Raw genomic sequence first — 24,089 nt, forward strand, 5'->3', positions numbered from 1 at the left:
AGTATAAGGAGAAATAAGCTTCTAGAGAAATATAATAACCTTAACAAAGATGGGGAAGGGGTCAAGCAGCAGCAAAGCAGCAGCGGGGGAAAATAGCAGTGAGCACAGCACAGCAGCAGAAGCCAGCAAGGGGAAGGTACAAGCTGTGCTTATAAATGTAAAGCTCTTGATGCTCCAATGAAGTTATATTAACTTATCCATTGTTGCCATTACATGGCCTATCCCTGGAATGTTCACCTCTGCCCTATATCTGAGCTAGCCTTCTAGCTCAAACGGCTACAAAGAATCCCTTCTCTCCATCTGCTGGACTAAGGTCTTGATTCATAGACACCAGTGCTTTGACACAAGGGGAGAGGCAGGAACATTCCTTTTGGCAGCAGCACAGAGCTGAAAAAGCTTGAATCAGCAGCAAAGCAGTGTTTGGGAGTGATACCAGTATCTGCTCATGTGAAAGCAGTAGATGGAATGGCTTTTGTAACTGATTCTGCAGAATTTTTAGATGTTATTTGAAGCAGAGAGAAGTGCATGTTTCACTGGTGCCTTTTTGCAAGGAGGTGCTTTCAGAAGAATTTTTGCTGTTGCAAGGTTATCTCAGAATCCAAAATTTTAAAGTTAGGAACAAGTTAGTTAAGAGCAAGAAGTTAGAGCTTTCAGAGTCTAGTCTTTCCTTTTGTTTTAGGATTTCTGATCTAAGCATTTGTGTAGCACATTCTGGCCTGTGTGATGTAAATGTTCATTTGGAAATACTTTCTGTCTTGTTGTAACCCTTGAAAACATTTATGTTTACATGTAAGCATTACCTTCAAACCTTTGTGCTTTTCAGTTCTACTTTATTGGCTTTCATCATGGAGTTGCTGAAGAACTCCATCGCTATGCAAGAACAGATGCTATCCTGCAAGGGTTTCCTTGTGATAGGACATAGCCTAGAAAAGGTAAAGCAAGTCTTTCTCGTGGTCTTAGATGAATGTTGAATGCTTTTGAAAGAAATACTTTTCCTAGACTTGTTGCAGGGCTTTTCCTTAAGCAGATCTTCTTTTGCAGTCTTCCAAAGCCCATGTTACCCGAGCTGTGCTAGAACTCTGCCTTGCCTTTTCAAAATACCTGAGCAACTTACACAATGGAGCACCCTTGCTGAAGCAGCTGTGTGATCATGTTCTCCTCAATCCTGTGATATGGATTCATATCCCGGCACAGGTATAATTGGTTGTTCTTATGAAGAAAGTTTCTTATGATCTGTTGATCTAGAGGTCTGGACACCAGGTTTTACAGGTCCTGGCTTTCCAACAGAGGTCATGCAGCAGCTGTTTTCAGATTCTCATTTTCTGCATGTCACTGTCATGGTTTGCAGATTGCCTAGGAGGATTGTGTTTCTGAACTCCAAGGTTTTCAAGAGTTTAGGAACCTGTGGCTTTCTACATAGCAGAGCTGGGAGTTGCTTCTGGAGTCCCTGACCCAGTTGGTGTTGTACATTGAGAAGTAGTTTCTGGTGGATTAGTTGGTATAACATCAGCAACCATAAAACCAAATCATCCCGAATATCAGATTTGAAGTCTTAATTTAAATTGACATAATCTCTGCAGAGTATTTTTGTTTTGGTAAACTTATATGCTCTGAGACTGAGCAGCTTGGGTGAAAAGAAGCTGTGTAAATAACTAAGCCTATAATGAATCAACATAAACCAAATATGCACCTTTCTATTAATACTTCTTCTGCGATCCTGTTCAGAACAGAGAGTTTGGCCTAGATCATCTCAGAGGTGCCATCCAATCAGAGCTATCTGTGGTGGTGCTTTCATGCTCCTATGAGTGTGGATCAGCTTAAAAAAAACTCGCTGCACTCTATAGTTGTAGAAATAGAATGAAAATTGTCATCAGTTTGCAAGGGTTTTCTAGGAACTATGTCTGAGCTATGCAAAGAAAAGAGACCTTCAAGATCATTGAGTTCAACCTAACACCACCATGGCCATTAAAATATGTCCTGAAGTGCCACGTGTTTCTTGAACACCTCAGAGACAGTGACTTCACTGCCTCCCTGGGCAGCCTATTCCAATGCCTGACAACTCATTCAGTAAAGATAGTTTTCTAATCTAAAACTGCCTTGGAACAATTTCAGGACATTTCCTCTTGTTCTCTCACCTGACAATAGGAAGAAAAGACCAACTCCCACCTCACTCTAACCTCCTTTCATGGAGTTGTAGAGAGCAGTGAAGTCTCCTCTCGGTCTCCTCTTCTCCACGATAAACTACTCCAGTTCCCTCAACCACTGCTCAATGGGCCTCTTCTCCAGACCATTTAATCAGCTTTGTCCTCCTCTGGACCCCTTCCAGCACCTCAGTGGCTTTCTTGTAGTGAGGGGCCTAAAACCGAACCCAGTATTCGAAGTGTAGTCTCACCAGTTCTGATTACAAGGGCACTCCTGCTGGCCACACTATTGCTGATCCAGGGCAGGCAAATTTTATGGCTTTTTTAAAAGAAGAAGAGTAAGAATGGAGGTGTCTGCTGTGCTGCGATTCTGCTATAATGACTTTTTGGTCTCCTGGTTGGGTGTTGCAGGTTCAGCTGACCCTGTACACTTACCTGTCTACTGAGTTCATTAGCACTGTGAACATCTATGGTGCAATCCGGCGAGTTGGGACAGTTCTGCTGGTGATGCATACCTTGAAGTACTATTACTGGGTAGTGAATCCTCAGGATCGCAGTGGTATAACCCCGAAGGGCATAGGTATGTATTCAGTTCTACTCTCAGAAGCTGATGCTGCTTTTAAACAAATATTCTGTGGAATATATAGAATTGAACCAAATGAGGTGTGTTCTCTGTAGCAGTTTGAGCAGTGTGCTTTTTCTCCATGGGATGTTCTTGAAAGCTTTCTTTCAAAATCTAATGAAAACTTTCTTCAGAGGTCATATCCTCTGTCATCAATGGTGTATGTGAACTAGTACTAGACATAAGTGGTCAGAGAAAACATAGAATGATCTGGGTTGGAAGGAACCTCCAAAAGTTACCTAGTCCAACTCCCTGCAGTTAGCAGGGACATTATCAGCTAGGAAGGTTGCTCAGAGCCCCAGACAACCTGACCTGTAATGGTTCCAGGCATGGGGCATCTACCACCTCTTTGGGCAACTTGGATCAGGTTCTCACCATCCTCAGTGTAAAAAAACTTCTTCTGTCCAGTCTAAATCTCCCTCTTCTAGTTTATAAGCCATTGCTCATGTCCTCTCATAAATAAAAAGTCTGTCTCTGTTGTTTTTGTAGGTTCCTTTAAGTAGCAGAAATCCACATGGAAGGTCTTTCTGGAGGCTTTTCTTCTCCAGGCTGAACCAACCTTCTCTCTCAGTCTGTCCTCGTAGGGGAAGTGTTCTAGGCCTTAGATCATTTTTATGGTTCATCACTCAGCAGACCAAATTAATTTTCATCTTTCAGAGAGCTGTGTGATCCCCATGCAGACTTCTGCTTGTGCTCTGTGTCTCCAGGCCACTCCTGTTCTCCTGTCTTGAAGAAGACACATCACACATTCCCACCTCCTCTTAGGTTGGGCCACACTTGGCATGTGAATGCTCTCTCCCATTCAGTGCAAGGCAGAAACCTGACACCATGGGTGCTTCACTTTCTTGGTCTCCCTTGGTCTCCCTAAGCTTTTGGTCTCCAGCAAGGGTACCAAGTCTGTCTGACAGGTGTAGGGGTCTGGACTTGTTGGATGCTTCATCCAGGGATTTCTTGGAGAAGGAAGGGTTAAGAAAGGTAGAAGAGGTGGTTTGTGTTTGTCAAAAAAAGCAAAGAGACTGCTTGACTTAAGAAATCCAGTACTCTGGAGAGAACTGGGAACAATGAAATCCACACCAAAATGACATAAACATGTGCAGGTGGAGCAGGCACGGATAGAAGAATTACTGCTGCTTCAAAGAGTGACTTTACAGTTCTTCTAGTGGTTGCTCTGGGGTTGGGCACAGAGCCCTGGCAAAGGGAGAGAAACTTGCATCTCTACTCCTTTCTGTAATGAGGAAAGGCTGTGACGTTTCAGAGGGAAAAGCAAATGATGAAAGAGAGCAGATGTAGTGGGAGTGAATGCTCCTTAGAGGTGTCTGCCTCCTGGTTCTCAGTGACCAGTGCTTCCTGTTGAAGATTTTCTACTACTTTGCATCCTGTAAGGAGCAAACTGGGTGTTTTCTCCTTTCTTTTTAAGGAAGGCATGGATTCTGAACTGATTTATTGAGCTTGAGGCATGTGTATGTTGTAGGATAGTCTCACTAGTACCGATTAATGGCTTGTTTTGACTTGACTGGTTGTACTGGAAATAACTGTACTGTGTAAACCCAAACTTACGTGAATATTTACATGTGCTACTTGATTTGCTTTGCCCTGATGATTAAGGTGATAATAACCATGAGCAGATGTAACTGCTATCCCTAGAAATGTGTTTGTGAAAGGTCACTGATTCCTGTAGGAAGAAGCTTTGACTTGGCTTTGACATGTGGTTGCACCTGTTTGGTTTTTTTTTTAATCTTGCCTTTTCTGGGAACTACTCAGGGTTTGAGTATTTCAATTGTTTTGGTCAAGTCTGCTCTACACAAGACTGGCAGAAGCAAGTCCTTTTGTCTTTGAGTTAACTAGGCAATCTTTACATATAGCACTGTAAAAGTGATTTATGTGGTGTATATAGCTAATGAGTAATAATAGCACTCAGTTCCTCGAGCTGTAGCAGCAGAGCTTTAAAAACGGTTGTAAACTGCAGAACTTTGACATCTGGAAATGCTGACAAAGTTCTCATCAGCCTTACTCCTTGGATGAAGTTGGTTCACAGGCACTGCAAGGAAGGAATAGAATCATCAAAAGAATTCAGAGGGCTTTAGAAAACTGTTTCATAAAAGCCTTAGCAGAACCTCACTGGTTGCTTGCTAGTACACAGTGACAAAGTACACTACCATTCTGTAGGCTGCAGTAGGGGAAAGATAGAAGATAACTTTTCTTAGAACTATGCACTCTCCACCTAGTAGATGCCTTTTCTTTTTCTTCCCATGGAGATACATACTATGCTAATAACTGTTGGCTTGCTTTTCATGTTTCTCCTTTTCTTTGTTTGTAGATGGGCCACGACCTACTCAAAAAGAGATTTTATCTCTGCGAGCGTTCCTGTTGATGTTTGTTAAACAGCTAGTGATGAAGGTAGGATAACTTTAAATGATCATAGGCTATCTAAGTTTTGTTTCAGAAAGAAATGCTCTTTAATACAGCTTTAAAAAAAAACCAAACTGTACTGAGTTATAACAGGTTAATGCACTGTGATGGATTCACCTGCCTGTTCCCTCCAACACAGAAGTGAGGGAAAAGGAATGCACAAAACCCCACTGGATTGAGATGAAAAATTTTACAGGGCAAATAACGTAACAATAGTACAATGCACGATGACATTAGCTAATAGTACAATTCACAATTAGTGTAGCCTGTTTGCGGGAAAAAAAAGTATAGCATATAGAAAAGCAGAAACCAGAGAGCTGTCCAACTCCTACCTGTGTGCTACCATTGCTGCAGGAAAGAGCAAACACCCCAAAAGCAGCACCTAAGACAGGAAGCCTTTCATGTTCAAATCTGAACTTCAAGCCCAGAATATTTTGCTCCAGCCAGCACTTTTTTGTTTTGAGGTAAACATGAGGCAGAATGGTTTTGAGTAACAGCAGCAAATATTCAGCTTAACTCAGGTCATGAGTAAATAGAAATACCATGAAGGGTGTACTTTATTGTTTTGGCTCTTGCCACAGACAGCAGTGTTAATGATGCCTTTTCTCCTTTGAAAACTGTTTTTATCCAGAAGTGTAACTGTTGAATCATTAACTTAGAAACATTTGCTACAGAGAGAACAAGTATTTGGTTCCATTTGTTGTTGTCTTTGACAAGAACAGTATCTCCTGCATCAGAAGTGCTTAAAGACTCAAGAGAAACATTTCATAGAATGACAGAACTTTTTGGGTTGCATGGGACCTTAACAAACATCTAGTTCCAACTCCCTGCCATGAGTAGGGATGTTTCCTATGAGGCCACATTGTTCAAGGCCTTGTCCAGCCTGGTTTTCAGTACTTCTGGGCTAGGAACCTCCACAGCTTCTTAGGGCAACCTGTTCCAGTGCCTCACCACCCTGATGGGCAAGAATTGTTTTTGTAATGTCTCGCCTAAATCCAGCTTCTTTCAGCTTGAAGCCATTAGTCCTCATCCTCTCACTGTCACATGATATTCTGTGGTACAGAGAAGGGAGGATAGGAAAGGCTCCATCACTAAGTTTAACAGCTGTTTGTTACACATTAGAAGAATATAGAAATTCAACAGTTCTACTGCATATGGACTCTTCTTGGCTCTTTCCTACTGTGAACTCTGATCTTTCTTTCCTCCTGTCTGAAAAATGGATTTTCTGTGCTTGAGTTTATTTCCACTCCTGACTCTTTCTTGAAAGTGGACATTCCACAAATGAATTATCTGGGACAATTTGCCTGTCAAATTTGGAAAGATTTTAAGTGTTAGCTTAATTATTATTTAACGTTTATTTAAGAGATTTTTAACTTGTACCGTTTAGGGCAGAGATTCACAAGAACAGTAAAAAGTACATCCATCATAAAAGGTTGATTCTTCTCCAGATTTCCTGTTTGTACAGTGATGTAAATGCCTTTGAGGAAATGAGAGACTTGCTTTTAAAAATATGAAAGCCTGGGAGTGAACAAACATGCACTTTCTTACTCTTGCCTTGTTCTTAGAGACTACTTGTTTGTATTTTATTTTCACCAAAGACCACCACAGGGCACCATAAATTATTTAAATTTTTGCAAAGCTGCTAGCAGCTGAAGATTCTGTAGTGAAAAATAAGCAGCAAGCAGCTGTCAGCATAGCTAACAGACTTAGAATCTAGGTCTACTGTTAAATCTTCTTTGCCACCTTAATTATTCTATTAATAGGAAGCTCTCAGTTCAAATTACCTGTGTCAGTTAAGATGTGTTACTCTAACAGTTTCATCTGCTCTGCTACTGTCTGGCTTCTTTTTATGCCTGTGTATGAATTAGAGAATTGTTTTGGTTGGAAAAGATCTCAAAGGTTATCGAGCCCAGCTGTCAACCCAAGACCACCAGGGCTATTACACTAAAGTGCCACATCCACACATTTCTCAAACACCTCCCTGGGCAGCCTGTTCCAGTGCTTGTCTACTCTTGCAGCAAAGAAATTTTTCCTAGTCTCCGACATAAATCTCCCCTGGCACAATTTCAGGCTGTTTCCTCTCATTCTTTCACCTGATACTAGGGAGAAGAGTCCAACCCCCACCTCATTCCAACCTCCTTTTGGAGAGTTATGGAGAGCAATGAGGTCTTCCCTGAGTCTGTTTTTCTCCACTAAACAATCCCAACTTCCTCGTCTGATTCTCACCAGCCCTGTTCTCCAGACCATTCACCAGCTTTGTTTCCCTTTGCTGGATGTACTCCAGCACCTCAGTGTCCTTCTTGTAGTGAGGAGGCCAAAACTGAACCCAGAACTCAAGGTATGGCTGTGCCAGTGCTTAGTCTAGGGAAACAATCCCATCCCCACTCCTGCTGGCCACACAGTTCCTGGTCCAGCCAGAATGCTGTTGGCCTTCCTGGTCTCCTGAGCACATTGCTGGCTCGTGTCGAGTTCTCAAGCACTTACATAACCTTTATTGTAAGCACTTACATAACCTTTACTGGGTATTTTTGGGCAGGGAAAAAACTATCTTTGATCTCTGAAGCTATGACATGACAAATTTAGCAGCTTTTTATGATGAAGTCACAGCAAGAGTGGCTAAGAGAAGGGCAACTTGATATCATCTACCTGGACCTGAGCAAGGCATTTGACTCTGTCCCACATGACATCCTGATCACCAAACTGGAAACACATGGACCTGATGGGTGGAGCACTGCTGGATAAGGAATTGACTGGATAGTGGCATGCAGAGTGGTGATCAAGGGCACAATGTCCACCTGGACACCAGTGTCAAGTGGCTCCCTTAGGGGTCAGTGCTGTTTAACATCTTTGTCAGTGACATGGACAGAATAATCAGTGCGCCCTCAGCAAGTGTACAGATGGCACCAAGCTGTGTGGTACAGTAGACTTGCTAGAGGGCAGGGATCCTTCCAGAGGGACCTGGACAGGCTGCAGAGGCATGCCCAGGCCGACTCTATTCAACATTCAACAAGGACAACTGTAAGGTCCTGCACCTGGGTGCAATCCCAAGCACAACTCCAGGCTGGATGGGGAATGGCTGAGAGCAGCCCTGAGGAACAGGCCCTGGGGCTCTGGGCTGATGAAAAGCTCAACATGAGCCTGCAGCGTGAGTGCAGCCCAGACAGCAACCCCGTGCTGGGCTCCAGCAAGAGCAGTGTGGGCAGCAGGGCAAGGGAAGGGATTCTGCCCCTTGCCTCTGCTCTCCTCAGACCCCACCTGGAGTTCTCTGTGCAGTTCTGGAGCCCCCAGCGCAAGAAGGACATGGAAGTGTTGGAGCCAGTCCAGAGGAGGCCACCAAGATGCTCAGAGGGCTGCAGCAGCTTTGCTCTGAGGGCAGGCTAAGAGAGTTTGGGCTCTGCAGCATGGAGAAGGCTTCAAGGAGACCTGGTGGTATCCTTCCAATATCTGAAGGGGGCCACAGAAGGGCTGGGGAGAGACTATTGACAAGGTCTTGTAACGACAGGATGAAGAGGAATGGGTTTAAACTGGCAGAGGGGAGATTGAAACTGGATGTTAGGAAGTTCTTTCCAGTGAGGGTGATGAGACACTGGCACAGGTTGCCCAGGGAGGTTGTGGCTGCTCCCTCCCTGGTTCAAAGCCAGTTTGGATAAGGCCTTGAGCTACCTTTGCTAGTGGGAGGTGTCCCTGCCTATGGTGGTGGGGGTGGAACTAGGTGACCTTTGAGGTCCCTTCCAACCAAAACCATTCTATGATTCTGTTCTATTACAGTCCCAAGTGAAAATAAATTTGTCCCGTGGGCCTTGGTCTGGGTATCATTGTTGCTTGTAATACTGCTCTTTTAGGAACTGCACTTTTGTTCTTGATCCTTAAAACCATGATTGTTTTTTTAAAGGACTGTGGAATAAAAGAAGATGAATTGCAGGCTATCCTCAATTACCTGCTCACTATCCACGAGGTAATTTTTGACCTGGGGATGTGTGGGAGGAGAAGTTCTGCTGTTTGACACCACCAAAGAGCTGGATGTTTTCAAATCTTACCTTCCGTATGTGACAGGTTAGCCCTGTCGAGGAAGTGGCAAATGTTGTCTCGCTGTTCAGTGCAGTGCTGGACTGCCAATATTCCTGCAGTGATTTAAACACTGTATGCAATCTCAGGTTGAAATTCATTAAGCCACTAAGTCAAAAATGGTTTCTTATGTTGTTCTGCAAACCTATTTACCGAGCAGAAAAACAGATGGTGAGGCTGACTTTAAAGAAATTCAACCAGACAAAACCTTGTTTTATGCTGCCTAAGTAATATTTAGGTTGTTTTTTTATCTCTCTCTTTTATTGTTTTTTTTTTAATTTTGCTTTTTAAGTAAAGCAATAAAAGTGAAAACATGCATTAAAAGAGAAAGATATATGTTAATGAAATCAAAGAGACTGGAAGAAAATGTTGGTTACTACTGATACATCTGCATCTTCATATTTTAGTGCTAGGAAAGGGCACTTTATGCCAGATGCAACATCAAAGACAAAGGAAACAGGAACATAAATCTACCTGCTCTCATCTCTGTAAGGGTGCTTGAAATGGGTAAAATAAGGAATTAATTGAAATTCACTTCAACCAGTATTGATTTTTCCCCTTTTTTCTATTTTTGTTGGTTTTGTCTACACCTATGTTTTCCTCGTATTCACTATGCTGGTTGCTTCTAGTTGGTAGTACCATGGTGATGTAGTTTTTAGATGGAAATGAAACAATCAGACTTTTGGTGACACGTCAGAATAAACCCAAATAGAAGGAGCTTTAGTTAGCGTTCTGATGAGGTGGTATTTCTGCTCTTAGCAGTGTGCACGATCTAGTCATCAGTAAATGCTGAATCTCTCAGAATTAGGTATCTGGCTGTAAAATCAGAAAAAAACATCAACAACAAAACACAAGAAGTTTAGTTTATCCCTCTCATGAGCTCATTCATCAATGATGGCATCTGTAACGGAAGTTAATATCATCAGGTGAACACAGTTGTTTGGGGGGTGTACAAATGGAGGAAGAATCAGAGAATGTGTCCAGAGGTGCTGGCTTTTTATTTGGTGTGGTTTTTTTTTAATAAGCTTTCATTTTAATACCACAAAGAATGAGGAAACAATTGCATTTTGCTACTTCATAGGCTATTTTGAGTTGTAATTAACTTGGAATGAATGATAAATGGTATTTCAGAGTCCTTTAGGTGAAAAGCATGGGGAACTTTACCGAGCAGCTGGAGTTACCCATTTTCAGTGTTTTCTGTGGCAAGTGGTTTGTTTGTTTCTTCTGTTGGTTTTGTGGATTTGGCCTGCGCGCGTGTGTGTATTTTTTGCTTGTATTTTTGTTGTTGTCTGTTGGGGTTTTCTGCATTACACAGCACCCTATGCCTCAGAAAGCTCACAGCAGTTTTTCCAGCTTCTGTGCAGTAAAAGAGGAGGAAATACCTAAGGAAACACATGAGCATGTGTGTGGAAGGAAATAGCATAGTCCTCTCCTTGTCGAAGGTTTCCATGCCAGACACAGATGTGTCACTTTTCACTCTAAAAGTTAGAGTTTTCTAGTTAATATGTTCTCCTGTACTTGCTTTCCAAATCTGTAGCTCTTTTGGTGCTGGCCTATTGTTTTGGTGCAGAGTTTTTATTATTACTGTCCAGGTCTATTTAACTTGTTTTGTTATGGATTGTTCTAGTGTACATGCGTTTTTAACTCTAATTTGTAACTTGTGTTCAACAGGATGACAATCTAATGGATGTCTTGCAGTTGCTTGTTGCTCTGATGTCAGAGCATCCCAGCTCTATGATTCCTGCTTTTGATCAGAGGAATGGATTACAGTAAGTTTGGATTTTGTGAGTGGGCAAGAGGAAAACAGCACTTTGACCATACTATTTCTTGCTAGAATTCCCATGGAATCTGAAAGGCTCTTGGCAGTGTTGGAGTTTTAGACTCCTCATCTTGTGAGATTTTTGGTTCCAGATGTTCTTTTGACAAGAGGTGCTGTTGGATTTATTATTAGTGAGGTATCTTTTTGAATGATTCTAAGCTGCAAGTCAGGCTTTAACAGGTAGTGATTGATTTGAGTTAATCTCTACGTTGATGCTAAGTCTCCATCTACTCTTGGCCTTCCATTCTTATGTAAGTGGACTCACAAAAATGGGTTCATATTTCTTCTGATCTTTGTTAGCTTTCTTTTCTTCCTTTAACATGTAGAGCATTATGGAACTTCTACAGAGGAGACCTTTTATTTTTTTACATTGAGCATGTTGTGGTACAGATTGTTCACAATCTGCTTTTCCAACAGAAAAAAATACTGTGTAACAGTATTGTGATAGAAAAGCAGGGGAAGTAGCAAATGTTACCAACAGTAAAAGCATAAGAGAAAAGATCTGCTAGAGGAGGAATTGATTTATGACTCTGACTTTGTCTTGCACCTTTCAGAGGGTGGTCACATTATTGAGCTTTTCTAGTTTAAAATGAACCTGCCTGGACATACTGGGTGAAAAAAAAATGTAACAAGAAAACCAATATCAAAAGTATTCCTAGAAGGATGCATGCAGTAGTAATTCTCTCACTGTGTAAAGGCAGAGCCTGGTTTCATACATTTCCTTGCACCTATTGGTTAACCCCTATTTATGTATGTATTTTCCTTCAGTTGCCATTTCTCAAGAGGCAGCATTCAGGCAGGTTCATAATTGTTTTCTCCTCTTTTAGTGCTAGGCTGGTTTTATGTATATGTATATATATATATAATTTTTTTTTTGCCTATTTTTTCAGCTTTGACTTCATTTATATGGTAATGTATTATGCTATGGTAGACTAATAACAGCTCTAAATAATAAAGTATTTGACTGTCACGTTGGGTCTCCAGTGCAGCATGTTGGGTTTTATTTAACGACTAGCAGCAGACATATTGACAAGTCACTGTGAATAGTGAGTCCACAGTGAGAAATCACTGTTTTTCTGTCTCATTTGTTCCATTCTTTGCTGCTGTATTGTCTCTGGTCATTTCATTGGTTGTGTGCTTACTGATACATCTTGCAATTAAAACACCATATTCTTGACATTTCAAAATAATTTGATGAAGACTTACTGTGATGGTTTGAGTGTCACCCACCCCCCCACTTTAGAAATCACCCAGACTAGACTCATTCTAGCTAGCTTCAAACTAGCACACTTACACATATTTTGAGTTTTCTTAATTAAACTTTTAAAAGCAGCCAGTATGCTGAAGAAGTAAGAGGAAGGGGATATTTCTTCTAATGAGGTTTCATACTGTTTTGCTAGGACAAGCAGGGGAAAGGATTCTATTGTTTGAACAAGCATTGCATCGTGGAATTGATCGTTGTTTTGGTTCCATAGCTGCTGTGGCTGTTTCTTTCTCCAGGATAAGTTGTTAGAGATAACTGGTTTGTTATAGATAACTGGCCTGTAATCACATAAATTCTTATGTAGAACTAGATTTTCCTCTGTTAGTTTAGTTATCTTGGGTAGTTTTTTTAAGTATGTGAGTTTTCAGGTACATGAAAGTGAAGGAATATATAACTAGTACTCAGCTGTGTATGTAGATAAGGGTGAGAAGATTGACTAGGTCCCTTGGACTCTTTACAGCTGGCTGATCTGAAGTGTGCTGTTGTAACATGGAATATTTTTAGAAAGACTCAGTCATTGAAATAAGACTTCCACCCCTACAATAAAATGATCCAAATTTCCTCAGGAAAATATTTCCAGTAAAGGTTAGGTACTGTGCCTTGTGTTCCAATATAACTTTATGAAACATCACAAAATCAATCTTTCCTTCTTTCAGAGCGAGCTTGGGAGCCTGTGTAAGCTAAATCTTACTTCACAGATTCAAAGCTCTGTCCTATACCGTGAAGCAGAGCTCAACTAAAGTCAGATAGGGACATGCTGATAAGCACTTTACTGTCTAAAAAGTAAGCAATGAATGAAGTGAGATGTAACTGATAAATATATTTTGGTGTCATGGTTTTATGGGAGGTTTAGAAGGAACAAAACCATGCATTTGTTGTTCTTCACAGTGACAGCAGGGATAATGTTTGAATTTTTCACTTTGAAAAAGCTTAATCCTTTTTAAAAGTTTGAGAAGTTAAGATTAAATACTAGTCTGATTTGTACTTCTTTCAAGAGTAGAAGGCATAGATAGATGTGATGAGATCTGTATGCAGTATTATAGATTGCTGGTGTCAAATAAGGACACTTCTCACTGCAAAACTACTTCCAGTCGCTTACTAATGTACTAGATGTTGATCACTTACACTGGCCCTCTCCTTGTTCTGATTGTTACAACCTTATTTTCTCCCTTGGGAAAACTTCAACTAGAACTGGCAAAATTGCACTTAGTCTAGTACTTTGCTACAGACATGCCCTTCGTAAACCTTCAGGGAGAATCATAACTGCTCGTAGAGCATAATCATGAGGAGCAGGAACCAGTGTAGGTAAAATGAGAATGCCACCTGACCTGGCATCTCCCTCTCTACAACTTGAGGGAGCAGCAGAGTGCTCAGATGTCAAGTATAAGTGCTAGAAATAAATTTCCTTCCCTACATGGCTATTCCTATGCAGCCACAGTTATGCTACAGTTGCTTGTTAGTTTTTTGGATAAACAGAAATGTTGTGCTCTCTTTTTGTAGTCTTACTAAACACCATTCCTAGAAATTAGGCTGAGATCCCAATGCCTTTGCTGTCTCCTGCAGTTAGTGGCTCATTCAAAATAATGTCTGTGTGTTTCAATTATTTTATGAAGCCTTGTCTTTTCTTCACTTAGGGTTGTCTACAAGCTTTTAGCATCACAAAGTGAAGGCATCAGAGTGCAAGCTCTTAAAGTGATGGGATATTTCTTAAAGCATCTTGCTCCAAAGTAAGTATTGGGTTAGGTTTTAAAACAAACCCTTCCAAAGAAAGGAGGCCAATGTACGGCATTCACGTATCACAACTTAAATTTTATCTTGCCTATTTGTTATTCGGTGTGTACATATGCATGAAGGGGACCTACAAAGAAAGCTAGGGAGGGACTTTTTACAAGGGCTTGTTGTGATATTGTAGGGAATGGATTTAAGCTGGAAGAGGGGAGATTTAGACTGGATGTTAGAAAGAAGTTCTTTGCAGCAAAGGTGGTGAGACACTGGAACAGGCTGCCCAGGGAGGTTATGGGTGCCTTCTTCTTGGAGGTGTTTAAGGCTGGGTTGGGCAAGGCCTTGAGCAAGCTGGTCTAAGTGGAAGGTGTCCTTGCCTGTGGCAGAGGAGTTGGAACTAAATGATCCTTAAGGTCCTTTCCAACCCAAACGATTCTATGGTTCTGTGTTTATAAAGTATTAACAGCCACTTTGGAAGCTGATCAGTAAGTGTGCTTCACTAAAGAGGATCTGCTGTTTTTCAAGTCCCCTTCAATTTGTTTGTCATCAGTGCCTTTCTGTGTGATGGTGTTATGTGTTATGGGCAGCTCATGTCCAAGTACTACCAATTCCAGGTTCATTTGATGCTTACTTGCAGAATGTCTGCCTGGTTTCTAAAGTAGTCGTTTTCCCTTAATTCCATTGAAATTAGAAGCAAGAATGAGACTGGTGAGATCAAACTCCATTTTAAGTACTGAGAACTGAATTTTATGTGTCTTCAGGTAACTCCAAGAATAGGTACCTGTTGAGATTGCTGTCCATGGTGGTATTTTTTTGTGAAATGAGGACAAAGATAACGTTTCCTTTAGTGTTCATCACAAAATCCCTAAGGGTGTGCTTCAGCTTTTTGGGCCCAGGGGTGAGCAGGCTGCATTTATGGAAGAAAGTTATCTGTCTTCAGGGAATGACTTGTCCTTTCAGAGTTTGAATCCTTGCCCTTTTCCTTAACCAGAAGTAAAGGCCTTGTGGAAGATAAAAAGAGAATGATGTTTCCAGAGTTATCATATTTCTTGAGGCACAGTTTTTAAACTTTCCTGCCTAAAGCAAATTGAATACATAAGTTTATTTTATCTTTCTGTGCTGTTTTAGGAGAAAAGCTGAAGTCATGCTTGGACATGGATTGTTCTCTTTGTTGGCTGAAAGGCTGATGCTTCAGACAAGCTTAATCACCATGACCACATACAATGTCCTGTTTGAGGTAGTAATATACTGTATTTAGGATCCAATATTCCTAATTACTTGTAAGACCTTGTTAGAAAATTGCTTACATATTTGTTCTGGTGTGTTCCAGATGACATTAAACCCTAGTGTGATGCAGCTGAGAGATTTCACTATTTAGAGATCATTTCTCCTCCCCTTAACTTGGCTATTCTGATTTTGAACAATTGTGGATAATGAGGAGCCTGAATATCTCAAGCAGACATTTTTTTACAGTATGATCTTGCCTTGTGATGATTGTTTTGATCCAGGCTTCTCTTCCGGTGTACAACAAAGACAAAACAAACAAAGATGGACTAAATGATCAATAACAATAGAGAGAACAAGTCAGGGAGCTGATTCATTTTTAGAACTATGGTGAAATAATGATGGTTTGGTATGAAGGATGTATCCAACTATTTTTCAGTAAGCCATGTCTGTGAACATTGGTGTGACATCATCTTCTCTCTTGCTAGATTCTGACTGAACAGATTTGCACTCAAGTGATCCATAAACAGCATCCTGACTCGGATTCAACAGTGAAGATACAAAACCCTCGTAAGAAGAACATACATTTCTAAGTGCTACCACAAGAAAATTCTGCTCTAAAAAAAAAATCACCATGAAAACTCATTCACTGCATTCACCAATCATTCCTGATCTCAGTTTTATATTGTCTTCCCTATAAAATGAAAGATAATGTTGGAATTGTTTAGTGTGCATGCCTGTATAGCTTTTGGAAAGCCTTCTTGTGCATCTAAGTGTGTCTGCAATTCATAACTTGCCCTTTTTGGCTGTGTGGTCATGTTACGGAATGTTTTTTCAAGATGTGCATGCACAGAGTACTTTGATTTAATACATGTTAAGGGTCCAGCAAAATTCTGATTGCAAGATTTAGTGGTGTCAGAATAAATTACCTAAAATATCTGAAATAGCCTTCATCCTAAATTACATTCTGTACGACTGTGCTGGGTGGGAAGTAGGAGAAGTGTATCTGCTCGTTGGTTTGGTTAGATTGCTTTGTGGTAATACCTTGATATGAAACATTAGCGGTGTTTTGAACTAGAGAAAATACTGATCTCCTTTCCTGAATTACATACATTGCTGATGTGCTTTGTATTATAACACAAGTACTTAGGATGGCCTTGGGAGTTGATATTTTCTGGAGAAGTAATAGATTTTTTTTCACTTTCATAGGTGCTTTGTCATTAAATATAGGTCATAGCTGTGGGTTTGCTTCATGTGGAAAGGGAGGGAAGAGAAAATAAAGCAAAGCAGATAGGAGGAAAGAAATCTGGTTGCAGTATGCTATTCGCATTCTGGTAAAGCTGTATAAAGCAAGAAATGTGAGGAGAGTTCTGTTAGCTTTCTCCTAAGGTTTTTGAAGTTGGCAGTCAGTGCTGTGCTTAAGAGATTGTTTGTAGCGTGAGGTAAGAATCTGGATTTATCGAGGTCCTAGTAGAAAGTGACTTCTAGAGAACCTCATTAACCCCTCTGCTCTGGTGAAACTCCCACTTGGAGTCCTGTGTCCAGCTCTGGAGCACCTGAGCCAAGAAGTGGAACTGTTAGAGCAGCTCCAGAGGAGGCCACAAAGATGATGTGTGAGACTGGAGCACTTCTGCTGTAAAGACAGGCTGAGACTTGAGGCCATTTGACCTGGAGAAGAGAAGGCTCCAAGGAGACCTTAGAGCAGCCTTCCAGGATCCTAAGGGGGTTACGGGGGGGACTTTTGACAAAGTCATGGAGTGACAGGATGAGGGGTAATGGTTTTGGACTGGAAGAAGCTAGGTTTAGATGAGATATTAGGAAGACCTTCTTGCCCCTGAGGGTGGTGAGGCACTGGTACAGATTGCCCAGGGAAGTTGTGGAAGCTGCCACGTTGGATGGGGCCTTGAGCAACCTAGTCTAGTAGGAGGTGTCCCTGCCCAGGCTAGGCTGGGTTGGAACTAGATGATCTTTCCTGTTGTTCTAATTCAGACCATTCTGTGATTCTATGATGAGACCATGGCTAATACTACCAAATGAGGAATTTCTCTTTTTCAAGAAGCTGTGCAAGGCAAACTGAAACTATCACATGGACTCTGTTCAAATTGTGCTTAAGGTGTGCAAAGTTAATTTAAAAAAAAGACAACCAGTGACTGCCCCACTGCTTCAAACAGTGGAAGGTACCCACGGTGTGATTGCCTCCTAGATATACAGAAAACATTATGCTTGTAGAATCATAGAATGGGCTGGGCTGGAAGGGATCTCCGAAGGTCATCGAGCCCAACCCCCTCTGCGGTCAGCAGGGACGTCCTCAACTAGATCAGGCAACCTGTTCCAGTCATAAGAGATGATGTTTTCTACCAGGAAGATTTTGTCCCTTTCTCAAACGTTTTTTGTGTAACAGAAATTGTGAAATAGAATCAGTTGTTGTTCACATTTTTGAAAGTTCAGAATTTTTAATGCAGAGCAAAATCTTTACAATTTTTCATCTATTGATTTTGTGACGGGTGCTTTGCCTTTTGAACTTAGGAAAAGGTTCTTGCAGATTCTGATAGCTTGTCATTTATCAAGCAATAATATTTGTGTTGCTGAAGCCTGGCAATTCAAAATGGAAATCAGAATAGTTAAACCTGTGTTCCTTTTTCACCTATTTGGTGGTGACCAGGTTTGAGAGGTCTTGGAAGAAGGAACTTGTCTTTGTTAAACCTACTCCTTCAAATAGAGATGTATTCAACTGTTTTTATGTAGTGTCCCTTTTTTTTTTGGTCATATTAGACGCTGTCCTGCACTCAGTACTAATATTTTCTTGCTTGTGAACTGTTTTACAGAGATTTTGAAGGTTATTGCAATCCTGCTGCGTAATTCTCCACAGTGCCCAGAAACTCTGGAGGTTCGGAGAGCCTTTCTTTCAGATATGATTAAACTTTTTAATAACAGCAGAGAAAATAGGAGGTAAGACAGCCTGCTATATGTACATAAAGTAACAAGGTCTCTTAGTAAATTAGACTTGTTAAGCAAAGACACCTTCATTGTTATTTGGCAAATTCCATACTCTAGTCTTCAATATGTAAAATTAGAGAGGTTTGTTCATAGGAATTGTTTTAAGCATTGTGATTCCCTGATTTATCTGATATCTCTAAGATAGATTTTGAAATCTGATTAAATAGCATGCGTGGTTTTTGCAGGAGTTTGTTGCAGTGCTCTGTCTGGCAGGAGTGGATGCTTTCCCTTTGCTGTTTCAACCCCAAGAGCTCTGAGGAACAGAAGATAACTGAAATGGTGTACACCATATTTCGAATTCTGCTCTACCATGCAATCAAGTATGAGTGGGGTGGCTGGCGTGTATGGGTGGACACGCTGTCCATCACACATTCAAAGGTAAGTCAAGTAGTTGGGCAATTTGGTTACACTGTAATTAGTGTTAAAGCCTTGAAGTACTGTCTCATACAGTGACAGAGTCTTGAAGATCATCAGTTAAGTAAAAGTGCAGGGTTATATCCAGTACTTGAAGTGGGCTACAGGAAATCTGGGGAGGGACTTTTCAGAAGGGCATGTAGGGATAGGGCAAGGGGCAATGATTTTAAACCAGAGCAGGGTAAGATTTAGGTTGGATGTTAGGAAGAATGTCTTTATTGTGAGAGTGGTGGGACAGTGAAACAGGCTGGCCAGAGAAGTTGTGGACATCTCGTCCCTGGAAGTGTTTGAAACCAACCTGGTCTACTGGAAGGTGTCCCTGCCCATGGCAGAGGGGGGTTTGAAACTAAATGATATTTAAAGGTTCCTTCCAACTCACGTCATTCTTCATTTGCCAAAATACTTGTAACTGAGCATAACTTAAAACATTTAACAATTAAATGGCAATTTTGATGTTTGAACCTGTTGTTGCTGTGGGTCAATTGTGGTGGTGGAAATGTTATGTATTTATAAACGGGAATCGTACTTGGGAAGCATTTCAGCACATCTCAGTCCTGGCTTTGCCTTTAGCAGCACAAACACAAGGTGGCGCAAGGTGCCTTCATAAAACGCCTTTGGGTAAGGGCACAAAATCTGTACGACACACCACTGAAAAGCAAAGAAATTAAAGACAAGACAGAGGCTTCACCTGTTAAGCTGTCATGGAGTACAGGGGAAGAAGGCAAGTCCTTGCAGTATAAATGAGGCTATTATCCTTCATTAGTCTTCTTCTAGTTACAACCAGACTTCTTGCATAGAAGTTACTAGTAGAATAGTACATGCAAGGCACAGCAGCATGAAAGATTAGTGCCCAGTTTTACTCTAAACAAAAGAGCGAGGCCAGGGTGAGCCTTCTGCTTACTCTGGTTTATTTGAAACGATTACGATATAATTTATAATTAATGTTTCTACCTGTGTGCACCTTAATGGTGCCAAATGAAAGTGATCTTCAGGATTCACAGATGTCTTACGATTCTAAGGAATTTGTAGTGGTTTTGAGGTCCTTGATTTTAAGGAGTTGGTGGTGGTTCTCAGGTCCTTGATTTTTGTATTAACTTCCCCCTCCCGAAGAAAAGCCAGCTTGCAGACAGCAAAGGTGTTGTTATTTTGGAGCTCAGTTAATTTGTCCTATTCATAGCTTGAGGGTGGATTGTTGGGCTATGGGGAGACAAATGTAGAAATCTGTACAAGAAAAATGTGTGCAATAATATCATTAAATATTCACTTAGCTAGATGGAATCCAGGTGCAAAGAATCCAGGGCCAGATTTTAACCCTTGTAGAGATGGCATTTTAGTTCCTTGAATTGTAGAATGCACTGAGTTGGAAGGGAATTGAGATATTCTCAATCTTCTTCTGTGCTGGCTCTGTAGTCTTCAAAAAATCTGCTTCCTCTCTGCCCCAGGGTGGAGTAGATTATACAAAGGCAAGCTGAAGCCAGAGTAAAGATCCCTACTCTGCTTTTATAGAAACTGGCATAATTTGAGCTGTTTGTGTCCTTCTGGGAACAGCTGGGGAGCTGTCCCTGGGGAAGGGTGGAGAGCTGAGTGGAGGAAGGCTTTACCTTCCCACCTGTGCTGTGCAGAGCTCTGGCGTACTGCATTTCAGGATTGCCTAGGGTGTTGTTTTCTAATCTGTAGCTCCGTTCTTAAGACTCTTTTTTTGTAAGATAATGTGCTTTTGGAAGTCTTGTTCAGTTTCAATGTCAAAATGCTTGTACAGATTTTTGGTCATTATCTTCAGTGACTTAGTGTGGCTGAGAATGGTCTAGAGTTCAGAGAAGACAACCCAAGATTTTATTGTGATACCATGGCCAAATGTTAATAATAACAACCTCAGTTTTAGAAAATACCAAAAATGAGGTATAAGTAATCACAGAATGGTAGGAATCAGAAAGGACCTCTGAAGATCTAGATGAAGTCTAACTTCCTTACTAAAGCAGGTTCACCCAGAGCAGGTTGCCCAGGATCACATTGTTCAGGTGGATTTGGAATCCCTCCAGAGCAGCAGATGCCATAACCTCTCTGGGCAGCCTGCTCTGGGGCTCCAGCACCCTCACAGCAAAGGAGTCTTTTTTGACACATTTAGATGGAACCTTCTGGGTTCCAGTTTGTACTTGTTTTCCCTTGTCCTGTTACTGGGCACCACTGAGAAGAGCCCAGCCCCATCCTCGTGACTTCGCAGAATCACAGAACTTTAGAGGTTGGGTGGGACCTCCAGAGATCATGGAGTCCAAGTTCCCTGGCAAGGCAGGACTGTCTCGGGTAGTTCGCTCATGAGCGCATCCAGGAGGGTTTTGAAAGTCTCCACCCTTTAGCTCTTGTCAAGCACTGAGAAGATGCCCTCTCAGGCTGCTCTTCTCCAGGCCAAACAGGCCCCAGGTCTCTCAGCCTTTCCTCCTCACAGAGGTGCTCCAGGATGCTCAGCATCTTTGGAGCCTCTGTTGGCACTCTCCATTAGTTCCTTGTCTCTCTTGAACTGGGGAGCCCAGAACTGGACACAGGGCTCTGTTTGACCTTTTTCATCAATAATACATGCAATTTACAACTAGCAATGTAAAGCTAGAGGGTGTCTTCTGTCAAGAGAAAAGCTCTTTGTGGTCAAACCTGGCTAATCCCTTGAAAATGGCCTTGCAAACTGGGTAGGGATGCCTTCTACTGGCCCAGCTTGCTCAAGGCACTACCCAGCCCAGCTTTCAACACTTCCCAGCTCTGAGCAATCTGCTCCAGTGCCTCACCACCCTGATGGGCAAGGATTTCTTCCCAGCGTCTAATCTAAATCAAAATTCTTCCAGTTGGAAGCCATTACCCCATGTCCTGTCACTCCATGCCTTTGTCAGAAGTCACTCTCCAGCGCTCTGGGAGGCTGTCTTAAAATCCTGGAGGGCTGCTCCAAGGTCTCTTTGCACTCTTGTTTTCTCCAGGCTGAATGGCCCCAATTCTCTCAGCCTGTCTTTATAGCAGAGGTGCTCCAGCCCTCTGATCATCATGGTGGCCTCCTCTGGACCCACTCTAAAAGTTCTATGTCTTCTTTTGTTGAGGCTTCAGAGCTGGACCCAGCACTGCAGGTGGGGTCTGAGCAGAGCAGAGGAGAGGGGCAGAATCCCCTCCCTCCACCTATTGCTCATGCTGCTGGCTATGCAGCCCAGGACACGGCTGGTTTCTGGGCTGCAAGCTGATGTTGCCAGCTCATGTTGCACTTATCATCATCCAGCACCCCCAAGTCTTCCTCCCAGTGTAAGCATAAGTCAGTGGGCAAATTGTTTGATGCTAAGTGCGTCTGGTGTGCTTTTGATTTCTAGCATGCTTTCAAAGTAATGTGGGCGTTATGGGAACAAAAATACTTCCTTAACATCGGGAAGAGAATAACCAATTTGTGTTTTCCTTATTCCATCTCTAATTGTATTGGGTTACTGCTTATTTTTCGTTTTTACAGCCCCTTGCACCATTCTTGCCACTAATTTATAACACCCTCCTATGATGAAGAACCAGTACATAAAGGACTAGTGTTACAGAATTGGATAGGTTTTGCAGAGCTACATATCAAGATACATGCAGCTGCTATAAAAAGCCAAAGAAACTCAATTGCAATTTTATTGTCCAGTTTGATAGATTTCCTGCCACCTTTCTAGCAGGGAGGCTGTTTGTCACTGTAACCCTCTCCTCTAACAGCTGCACAGCGCTCCGTAAGCAGCAAGGGCTTTGCTGGCATAATCACACTGCCTTGGCTTCCTCGCACTTTGAGTCAGGAAAGTGTGTGTCACCTTTGTAAACTCCAAATGTCTCAGTGTTGCCTATTTTTCTCATTTCTATTATATTTTTTTTGTTTTGTTTTCCAAATATTAGGACAGTGATTGCAAAGGTGTTTGGTCTGTGGCTTCTAGTTCAGTAGAAACGTTAACGAAAAAAAATGACAACTCTGGATTGTTTTAACAGCCAGTGTTTGATTTAGGAAAGTATCTGAGAACTTTTGGTCCCTTCTTTCATTCTCCAGACCTTAGACCTGCTCTTTCTAGCCATCTATGATCTGTCTAGACCTGCTAGATCAGCCTTCTGGTACCTGAAGGGGGCCTACAGGAAAGCTGGGGAGGGACTTTTTACAAGGGGTTGTGGTGATAGGATGAGGGGCAATGGCTTTGAGCTGGAGGAGGGGAGATTTAGACTGGAGATTAGGAAGAAATTCTTTCCAGTGGGGGTGGCAAGATATTGGCACAAGTTGCCCATGGAGGTTGTGGATGTCCTCTCCCTGGAGGTGCTTAAGGCCAGGCTGGACAAGCCCTTGAGCAACCTGGAGTTGAGGAAAGTGTCCCTGCCTGTGGCAGTGGGGGTTGGAACTAGATGGTCTTTAAGATCTCTTCCAACCCAAACCATTCTATGATTCTATGTCACTGTGTAAAAAACACCAACATTTTTCATAGAATAATAGATCATATTTGGGGCTTAATGAAAGGAAGTGAGTAAAGAGTGGTGAACAACTTGCCTTTTTGACCTTTCAGCTTCCTCAGGTTTTAAAGGAATAGCATCATTTACACAGTATAACACACTTCTGAATGGTTTGACTGTTTTAAACCACTGGGAAGAATTAACATTTGCTTATTTCAGACCCTTAAATATATCTTACTACTTAAAAATTACTCCATGTTACCATGTATTTGCTTCAAGAGAAGATATTTGGGTAAATTCTGATGTATAATTTTTGAATCCCAAGAAATTTTCATTAAGACTCTGGTTAATATATTGCATAAGTAGAAAAAATTTGTTCACTTCTGTTCACAACAGTGTCATCTTACACCATTAGCACCCCTGTTTGAACACACAGTGTATTTCTAACTAATGGTAGTTTTTCACTCTAAGGAAGTACAGTTGTAATAAATGCCTGAAGTGTGTTAATGAAGAGACAGAAGAGTGCGAAGTAAATGTGGCTTAAAAGTGTTAAGTACATTTGTATGTTCTTTGGTGCTCCACTCATTTCATAAAGGAGGTGCAGAAGGTGTGTGTGTAGTTTACATTTCTTATGTTTGCCTTCTCATTGCTGTCAAAAGAGACAATGCCAGCAAAAGCAGCAAAGATTAGGCAGTGGAGGGGTTACCTGGTGAGGCCACATCTGGAGCACTGTGCCCAGTTCTGGGCTCCCTGATTCAAGAACTTGTTGGAGAAGGTCCAGCAATGAGCTATGAAGATGACTAGGGGACTAGAGCATCTCTCTTCTAGGGCAAGATGAGGGACTTGGGGCTTTTTAGCCTGGAGAAGAGCAGTCTGAGGGGGGATCTTATCAATGCTTATAAATATTTTAAGGATGGGTGTCAGGAAGATAGGACCGGTCTTTTTCATAGTGTTTTCCAGTGACAGTACATGAGGTGGTGGGCACAAGCTTGA

The 24,089-nt window shown here is 41.7% G+C and overlaps 1 protein-coding gene across 1 annotated transcript in view; it reads left to right on the forward strand.

Moving 5' to 3' along the window:
* LRBA (LPS responsive beige-like anchor protein) overlaps positions 1–24,089 on the forward strand; it is a 370,336-nt gene that overhangs the window by 39,846 nt on the left and 306,401 nt on the right. Inside the window, 11 exon segments of the mRNA XM_064149442.1 lie at positions 824–932; positions 1,042–1,194; positions 2,553–2,721; positions 5,081–5,160; positions 9,065–9,127; positions 10,909–11,006; positions 13,955–14,047; positions 15,171–15,279; positions 15,755–15,836; positions 18,092–18,215; positions 18,449–18,641. Of these exon segments, the coding sequence (XP_064005512.1) occupies positions 824–932; positions 1,042–1,194; positions 2,553–2,721; positions 5,081–5,160; positions 9,065–9,127; positions 10,909–11,006; positions 13,955–14,047; positions 15,171–15,279; positions 15,755–15,836; positions 18,092–18,215; positions 18,449–18,641 (1,273 nt within the window).

The sequence above is a fragment of the Pogoniulus pusillus genome, chromosome 10 (assembly GCF_015220805.1).
Source record: "Pogoniulus pusillus isolate bPogPus1 chromosome 10, bPogPus1.pri, whole genome shotgun sequence".
Classification (NCBI taxonomy): domain Eukaryota; kingdom Metazoa; phylum Chordata; class Aves; order Piciformes; family Lybiidae; genus Pogoniulus; species Pogoniulus pusillus.